This window comes from Ambystoma mexicanum, chromosome 3q (genome assembly GCF_040938575.1).
Source record: "Ambystoma mexicanum isolate Mex_15411 chromosome 3q, UKY_AmexF1_1, whole genome shotgun sequence".
NCBI classification, from domain to species: Eukaryota; Metazoa; Chordata; class Amphibia; order Caudata; family Ambystomatidae; genus Ambystoma; species Ambystoma mexicanum.
In genome coordinates, this window is record NC_090926.1 from 402,744,984 (window position 1) to 402,754,690 (window position 9,707).

Consider the following 9,707-nt stretch of genomic DNA (forward strand, 5'->3'; position numbering starts at 1 on the left):
ATTGTAAAAAAAACTCCTTCACACGCAAATAAGGCACACTTCTACGCCCTATCTAGTGACTACAAGGAAGCAACCATCAAAGCTAAAGGGAACACATACAACCAGAGAATTGAGAAAGCCCAATCTAGCTCTAGTTGTAATCACCGGCCCCAACCCCTGATCACTGTATCAAGGATCAGTCGTGGTGCTTTAACGTCCGAAACGCCCTAGCAAACAAAATCACCTTTCTTCAAAACAAAATCGAAGCTAAGAAAAACAAATTCACCTAACACACCTCTCTGAGAAACCTTCCTACAACATCACAGCATGTCGTACACAAATTCGAATTCACACCGGCGTCCACAACAGAAATCATCACAATTATCAATGGACTGAAGCCCTCAAGATGCCAAGGGAACATCTTCCCAGCTACCCTGATTAAGGACTGTATCAATGAGCTTGCACCCTTCATTACCACCCTAATTAATAACTCATTTGCCTCCAGCAAAGTGCCTGACAATTTAAAAGAAGCTTGGGTATCCCCACTGCTTAGAAAACTGACTCTGGACTTTAACATCCCTACTATCGACCTATCACCATGGTTCCATTCCTCTTGAAAATACAAGACACATTAGCCTACTTACAGATACAAACATTTTTGGAATGTAATAACCTCTTAGGCGTTAGACAGTCAGGCTTCCGCCCGGGCCAGAGGTCGGAAACAGCACTTTTGGACCTTAAAATCCAAATGGACCAATTCAAGGACAAAGTGGACCTAGCGAATCTTCTTCTACTCGACTTATCTGAAGCGTTTGATCTGGTTAACCACAAAATCCTATGCCAACATCTTGCACTAGCTGCTCAATTCTCACCTAAAGCCATAGAGTGGATTGAATCTTTCCTCTCAAACCGCACAATGAGTCTTCTCCTCCTCCTCCGCAGCAGACCCAGCCCCAGTCTCCTGTGGAGTCCCCCAAGGCTCATGCGTTTCGCCTACATTGTACAATGTGTTCACCAAACCTCTTTTTGACAGTCTAGACAAATTGGGTGTCATATATACAAACTATGTGGACCACACCCAAATACTCCTACCCATCACAGGGGCATATGACACCGACTCTAACATACTAAACAATATTTACCTCACAATCCAAGCATGGATGGCACAAAACGAGTTATGTCTCAACAATGAGAAAACTGAATTACTCATCAATGGTAGCCAACCCAAACTGAACAAGCTACCCCAACTCTACAAATCCTTCAACAATGACGGCAACATCATAAATGTAGCCAAGGAGATAAAAAAAAATGTAGGTGTCTACCTCGACTCTGCACTTACCCTAACAAGGCAAGTTAATGCTATAGTCTCCTCGGCAGCCTACACTTCCAAACTAATCAGAGCCAGCAGACCCTTCTTATCTCCTGACAACTGTATCACGCTGGCAAGAGCACTTATCCCATCCAGGATCGATTACTGCAACTCCCTGTTTGCAGGCGCTAATGCCTGACACATCAGTAAATTACAAGTTATGCAAAGCAATGCAATCAGAGCAGCACTCAACATACCCAAACATGAACATATCTCGTCAACCAGACGCAATATCCACTGGCTCCCGGTACAAGATTGGATTCAATTGAAAATCCTTTCACTGACATACAAATGCCTCTCTAACAACGCCCCAGCATACCTAGACAATCAAATATCAAAAACCCAGTCCAATAGACCGACCAGATCCACCTACGCCAGCCTAGTCGCTATACCTAGATTTAAGCGACAGTAAGCAGGCAGCGCTTGCTTCCAGTGTTTGCCGTCAAATGATGGAACTCCATGCCCCCAGCATTAAGGACTGACCCATCATTATGGTATTTCTGCAAAGGCCTTGAAACCTGGCTTTTCACCCAAGTCCGCAACCAACCAAAGTTTAGGGTTCTCACAGGATGATAACAATGTCACTGCTTAATCGCTGCCTGTATACCCTGTGTGTCGTAACTTACTCACCTGCTGCACTATGCTGTTAGTAACACACGTAATTTGTGCAACGAATTATGGTGTTAGAAGATTTGTAGATAATGTAAGATAATGAAGTAACTTGTAATCTGCTACCACTATGCTGGACTGCATATGATTCTATGACAAGACAGGAGGCTCGCATTATGCTGTACTCTCTTTAATTACTGCCATTCAGCATTTTCAACAAAACATTTAAAACCGTAACATTTGCTCTTTTTTTCCTTCCTTATGTAATAAATACCAAATATGAGAGGTTTTAAAAGTTCTAAAGCCACTGTTCCTTTTCTGCACTACCTCCCCCATGATCCTCCGGGGCTTAGTAGTCCTGACCTCTCCTGATACACCTATCCGGGAGCAGGTCGCAGTACAAGAACCCGCCATGATAGTCCTCTACCTCTTTTTTTTGCTGCCATTTTGAGATAAGTACCTGTCTCTTATTTCATGATAAGTTTCGGGAATTACTTCAATATTAGCAAAATGATTATTTGTATTACACCTGTTGTCTTCTTGACTTATTTAATTTAATTTAATGAGGAGTTAGTGCTTGCCTCATGGGAGTTCAGCGCGCTTACGTGTCGGTCAAGTATATATATTTATTGACATGCAAGCGTTATCAGGTGAGTAAACTTCGGATTTTAATATAACGGGAGCGGGTGTCGAGCCGCGAGCGAACGCGCTCGCCTTAGGCTGCCAGCCGCGCTCCGTCAGGAGACGCCGAGAGCGCGGCGGCCTCTAGGACCCAGGGGAGCGGGAGGAGTTATGCTTCCCGGCATTCCCTGGGGACACCTCAACGCTCGCGCGTAACAATTTCATTACGTTGCGAAGCAGAGAGTGACAGTAAGCCTCCACAGCACGGGAATTCGAACAAAGATAGCGAGCGTTGTCGCGCTATGCATGGGTGATACAAGCAGTGGCAGGGCTGCGGATGGAGTTTGTAGGAAACCCCATACAGAGAGTAGAACCTTCCCCCATATATATGGCAAGCGAGGAGTTAGAGTTGTTGCACAACAAGCTCTTCAGTTTACTAAACAAGGGAGCTATAGAGCGAGATATGCAAGAGGAGCCAGGTTTCTCAGCAACATGTTTCTGGTCCACAGGGGAGACAGTCATAAACTTGAAGAGTTTAAACGCATGGCTCGAGTACAATCATTTCAAGATGGAAGGCATTCATCTTCTGCGCGATCTCCTCCGCCAAGGAGACTACTTAGCGCGCCTGGATCTCAAGGACGCTTATCTTACAATTCCGATAGCTCAGGAATTTCAAAAGTATGTGCGCTTTCGGTGGAAAGACCAAATTTGGCGTTTCTCTTGTCTCCCATTTGGGTTGGCGTCCGCCCCGTGGGCCTTCACCAAAGTGATGAAACCGGTGGCAGCCGCCATAAGAGAGAGAGGGATACGTATTATCATATACCTAGATGATATTCTCGTACTAGCCGCAGACAGAAGTACTCTCATCAAGAATGTACAATGGATCTGCGCGCTGTTGGCCTCTCTAGGGTTCTTAGTAAATCGGGACAAGTCACAACTAAGGCCAGTTCAGAGACTGGAATTTCTGGGCTTCACCATAGACACAGTGAAAGCGACCCTCGAGCTCCCTCATCACAAAGTGAGAGCGATAAAGAAAGAGCTCAAAGTAGTGATAGCGAAGAAAGTTATTTCGCTTCGATGTTTAGTCAGAGTAGTGGGATTGTTAGCTGCCTCGATTCAGGCGATATTTCCAGACCCACTCCACTACCGGGCTCTTCAATGTCTCAAGATCAGGCATCTACAAGGGGGAGTAGGGTATCACCAACTGGTGACCTTGGACAGCGAAGCGCTCACCGAGCTTCACTGATGGCTTCAGAATATGGAGGCGTGGAATGGCCGAGCCATTTTCGGAGAAGCGCCAGAGTTAGTTATAGAATCAGACGCAAGCCTGGGGAGCCAGATGCGAGCACGTAGAAACAGGAGGAAAATGGTCAGATCAAGAATTGCAGCTGCACATAAATTGCCTCGAGTTGTTAGCAGGTTAATTTGCAGTGCGAGCCTTCACGAAGGGCAAAGCAAGGTGTTGTGTCCTGCTCAAGATGGACAATATCTCCGCAGTTCGCTACATAAACAAGCTGGGAGGGACAAAGTCCAAGCTACTAGCGGAATTAGCGAACGATTTCTGGCATTATTGCCTGGAACATCATATTGCAGTCACAGCAGAATATTTGCCAGGAGCTCTCAACGAGGTAGCGGATTGGAACTCGAGGTATCTGATAGATTCAAGCGATTGGAAACTTCACCCACGAGTTTTCGAGAAGCCTCAGAAGCGCTGGGGCCCAATACACATAGATCTATTTGCATCCAGACTGAACGCTCAAACGCAGACATACTTCAGTTGGAGGACAGACCCGGGAACAGCGGGTACGGACGCATTCCTACAGACTTGGCATGGAGCGCTTCATTACGCATTCCCGCCATTTGTCATGATCACGAGAGCGTTAGCGAAGGTTCGCAGAGATCGCGCCGAACTCGTGATGGTACTACCGCTCTGGAAATCCCAGCCCTGGTTTCCAGTAGCAATGGAACTTTCTTCGGATTTTCCGAAGATGGTTCCGCATCAGCCAGACCTTCTACTAGTACCGTCCGGCCAGAGCCATCCCCAAATAGCAACTGGCATGCTGCAGTTGCTGGCATGCAGGATTTCTGGAGAAAGTGGGAATTGCCAGGATTTTCACGAATCGCTGCAGACTGCATTAAAGATTCCTGGGCGCCTTCCACCATTAGGAGCTATAGCACTGCATGGAAAGCCTGGGCACGATGGTGCACAGACCAGTGTCTGGATCCCGTTTCAGCCCCTTTAGTGCAAGTTCTTAATTTTCTGGCGACTAAATTTCAAGAAGGGGGAGCTTTTAGAACAATAGGTGTTTATAGATCAGCGATCTCAGCGGGACAAGATAAAATAGAAGGGGTCGCAGTAGGCGAGCACCCAGCGGTCCTGAGGCTTCTCAAAGGAATAAAAATAAGAAAGCCCCCAGAACCGAAGTACGCAGTCTTATGGGATGTTAGAGTAGTGTTCGAACTTTTCCTTAGATGGCCAGCGAACAAAGATCTTTCCTGCTCGCAGTTATCAGATAAACTGGCAATGTTATTGTGCCTTACATCATGCCGCAGAGTATCGGACGTAAAGGCTTTGGAAATCGATAAGAAGATCTTCTATCCAGAAGGGGTAGCTTTTCACATAGCGAAAAGAACGAAGACTGGATCGCGAGTGATTTCATACACTTACTTCACAGAAAATGAAAAGCTATGCGTTGCTCAGTGCATCAAGGATTACGAAGTCTCCACAGAGCACCTTAGGTCGCGAGGGGTTTCCCAATTGCTCATAGCGCGCAGAAAACCTTAGCACACAGTTGCAGCGGCTACTATCGCTAGATGGGTGCGCGAGGTTATGCAATGGGCTGGAATTGATCTGTCAATATTTGGGGCACATTCTGCAAGGGGTGCAATGGCTTCTAAAGCATTTACAGCTGGGGTATTTCTTCAGGACATTATGAAATCGGCAGATTGGTCCTCAGAGTCGACCTTTAAAACCTTTTACTTCAAGCCTGTCTCTAATATTACTAATGCTGTGTAGCAAGCTTTGAACAAGCATAATGCAAGCCTCCTGTCTTGTCATAGAATAAAGATTGCCCACGCTAACAGCTCAGGAAGTCTTCATTCTATTAAAGACAAGGAGGCGAGCATTATATCTCACCCAGATGAAGTATTTTAAAAATCTGAACCTGTATATGTATTTTTGATGCTCATATGTTGTTGGCCCACCCTCATGAAGTATTTTCCATTTCTCGTAGGAGAAGATCAGAAAGCGACTTCACTCCATACACAGATCAAAGGTGTTAAGAAGTTCGTTCAAGTTGGTCCGGAGGGCCTAGCAAGTTACTGTTGAGCAGTCAGTTCCAGTTTTCCTCCAGGGTCACAGTTGATCAAATAGAACACAGTTCCGAGTTCAGTACACAATGGAGTGGAAAAAGAAAGAGGCAGAGGACGATCATGGCGGGTTCTTATACTGCGACCTGCTCCCGGATAGGTGGATCAGGAGAGGTCAGGACTACTAAGCCCCGGAGGATCATGGGGGAGGTAGTGCAGAAAAGGAACAGTGGCTTTAGAACTTTTAAAACCTCTCATATTTGGTATTTTTTACATAAGGAAGGAAAAAAAGAGCAAATGTTACGGTTTTAAATGTTTTGTTGAAAATGCTGAATGGCAGTAATTAAAGAGAGTAAAGCATAATGCTCGCCTCCTTGTCTTTAATAGAATGAAGACTTCCTGAGCTGTTAGCGTGGGCAATCTTTATTGTAACCTCATGCAACAAGTCCCTAATGTAACCAAGCTCTTAAGCTAAAAGCACCTAGATGCCTCTTGGTTATGTGTGCTATATAAATGACAAAATAAATAAATAAACTGGGTGGTGATTGTACTTCATCTGCAGTCTTGGCTCTTGCTCCTTGCCCTTCCCCGGATTGGGCATAAGTTCCAGCTCCAGCCCCAGCCTTTGCTCTTATTATTGTTCCTTGCAGCTTCTGAGCTCCTGCTAATGCATTCAGGCTTCTCCAAACTCTTGGCAGCGCCTGCTCGAAACATCTACATTACCTCACTAAGCTTGTGGGCTTTGTCCTGCCTTCCGGCCTCTCTGGTGAAAGGAGACTTGGGTGTGTTTGTTGGGTGGCAATTTGAGTGTTGGGCTCCACCCTTGGATATGGCTTATATGAGATTGGATTGTCCATCTCATTGCGTGGTCATCTCTGCCTGCCACACCCTGGCCCTGTCTTCCAGACTCTATGGACTAAGGCAACTCAAGTGTCTCTCTTCAGTGGGTTTTGTAGCGATTGGCTGATGGTACTGTACTCTGAATACAGCTTCCAGTTCTGATGTGTGACTTGAGCTTTCTAGTCTCTCCTCTTGGGTTGTTTCTCTCTGGTCACAACTCGTCCACAAGTGGACTCAGTTATGCAAGTAAGAACCGATAGGCTGCTGAGAGTGGAAGCTGTGTGAACTGCCTGGCGGGTTATCCCGTCCCAATTCAGAGCCATCTCTAGACTTAAATGGGGTTTCTGTGCATGTGTGAGGGGAGCTGATTGTGCAAGTGCTGCCGGTTCTGCAGGATTGCTGTGCCTCTATTTCCTTAAAGGTGCAGGAGTGCCTGTGGTGGCAATGTGAGAGTCCCAGTCTCAGGGCAGAGGACAAAGTGGGGGTGACCAGGGGATCCTCCCCATACCACGCTGAAGCCCATTGTCCACTAGTATGGGGTATAAGGCCCCCTTGCTCACACTGCTGGAGGTCCTCCGAGGAAGGCAGGTGACTTTGTAATGAGGTGCACATGCTTAACATTTGGAAATTCTACTGGCAAAAGCCAGAGGAAAAGAAAAGAGGATCATGGTTGGGGTGGTCCAACTTCATAAGGAAGAATGTGACTACAGAGATGGTGTGCCTCATACGTTAGGACAGGGACGAGGTAGGAATAGTGGAGACAGCTTTCACATCTTCACAGATGACGTATACTAGATGACCTAAACATTTACATTAACTAGCAAGTTGAATTTGAGAATTCAGGAGCCAATGTCCGATTACTTGCTTTGAGCTGCCTCACTCTTGTGGCTATCATAGTTGACCCTGGTGAGCATTTGGAACGTTTGCTGATTGTAGACACGATTTAATTGAGGAAAGTAGTGATCTGTCATTGGCTTACCATACAAGCAGAAATGAGTTTGTTAATTTACTAAATCTCACTATAAAATGATGTTAACATAATGGCAGTGATGTGCTTGCCCGTTTTTTTCATGTAGTATGACATTGTTTCTATTTCCTTGCATACAGGCATGGAAGGATTCCACACCAGCTCCTAGCCAGGGTCACAACAGCCCAACAATTGAAAATGTAGTGTCTCCCTGTGAAGTTACAAAACCTGAAAAGAATCTACAACAGGCCCTTCTTTCCTGTGAGCAACCCTGTTCCACCCATTCGAAGTGGGGCAGATTTCTCTCTCCCGTGAGTCATATATTGTCTTCAGAACAAGAAGCCCAGCAGGCCTGCGAGCCATCGGGGACCCCAGCCATGAAAGCCTTCTTCCATTATGGAGCTCAGCACGCCAGGGAGAACTGTACACCTCCAGACAAAGGTGAATCTGAAAGGAAATATATGGGGCATACAACAGATGGTCAAATCATCAAACCATGCCCATCCTCACTCTTGAAAGAGCACACTACTGCTGTTACAAGCATTACTGTGTCAAATGTAACTGGATTTTCAAGAACTCCACTGCCAGCTGCTCAGATGTGGAAAGCTCCTGAGATGGGGCAACTAGACCCCCCAGTGGCAAGCTCCCAGTTTGGAGCACCAGCGTCTGCTGTCTGTGTAAATCCTTTTTCCCCCACTGGTAAAGTTGCTTATGGAGGCCTTTTTCAGACAGATGAAGACTTTGATGATCATGTTTGAAGGGAATGTTGTTGGTATGCCAGCTCAATGTGTTGTCACGTATTAAATTTGAGATGTCTGACAGTAAAGCGTCTAATAATATGCACCACTTATTTTTGTAAACCTTTAAATAAAATATCGCTTCTTTCTAGACCTGTCACTTATCCATTTTTGTTCAGCTGAAGCAGGTTGATTCTCTATATTTGTAAGCGGATAGTTATTTGGATACATTCAGTGATGGTGCTACTCTAAGAGCAGTGAACACTGAATCCGTCTATGTAACCAGCTCAGGTACAGCACAGGCAGCTGTTAGTACATGTTTTCTGACACTGCCTTAAGTGTGCTTCAGCCCCTCCTCCCCCAGAATGATCCCCTCCAGTACTGATTAATTGCTTGCCTGACTTTTCTTTCAGAGATGTGTCAAAGAAGTCAGCCATTGCCAGTTTTTTAACTAAATTTGTGTGATGTGAATATCTGTCTTAGGTAGGTAGTGTCAAAAGTATACCAGTGAAGCAAATACCAATGTACACAATTCCAAACTTGTTTTTTTCTTTTGATATATGTCATTGAAAATGTTTTATTGAAATTATAAAACCAATTATACTGCTTAAATGCTGCTTAGTTACCTTGCCACTTCATCACATGCATAGCAACCTCACAGTGCTAACCCATAAATATAGAAGCTTCAGGTTCAACCATTATTGAGGTGAAAATAACAGAAAGAAATGGAAATAATCTAGTATTTTCCTGTGCACATTGTTAGGTAAAATGTTACTTACTGCTATTTTACCTCTATACTTGTGGACCCGCCCAACTTTTTAACTTTTTGCTTTTGTTTCAGCCTCTTGTCCTGACTTTCTGCCAGTGAAGCACAGCCTTCAGCTGCGCTCCACTGGGCTTTTTTTCATCGTTCTGGGGTAACTGACTTGTCCATCTGACAGTCAGTACTGGGAAACATTGTTTGCCGTAGTCTCATAACTTTGTTGCCACTTTTGGCAAGTGTATTTCAGTGTGCAAAGAACATTACATTATCATGCACTGGGGTCCTTGCATTTCGGGCCCCAGACATCCCTCAAGGATATTTTGGTAACTGGACAATGTGCCTTGGAGTAGACTGGTGCAGCAGAAGCTTTTTCATGTATGTTTATGAACTTTTACAGAGCCGTACCGTGCTTACTGCGTGTGGCTCATGATTGTGGCTAGTGTCCGTCATGGCCGTACCTCAAGGTCTTTTGTCTTCTCCTTTGGCTGTTTTGTCCGTTGGCCTTCCCTTTGC

General features: G+C 45.3%; 1 protein-coding gene across 2 annotated transcripts in view; it reads left to right on the plus strand.

The window, feature by feature from the left end:
- MRNIP (MRN complex interacting protein) overlaps positions 1 to 8,582 on the plus strand; it is a 1,002,312-nt gene extending 993,730 nt beyond the window's left edge. For both annotated transcript variants that reach the window (XM_069654095.1, XM_069654097.1), the window contains exon 7: positions 7,835 to 8,582. In XM_069654095.1, the coding sequence (XP_069510196.1) occupies positions 7,835 to 8,452 (618 nt within the window). In that variant the 3' untranslated portion in view covers positions 8,453 to 8,582. The remainder of the gene's footprint in view (positions 1 to 7,834) is intronic.
- Positions 8,583 to 9,707: the final 1,125 nt, after the last annotated feature.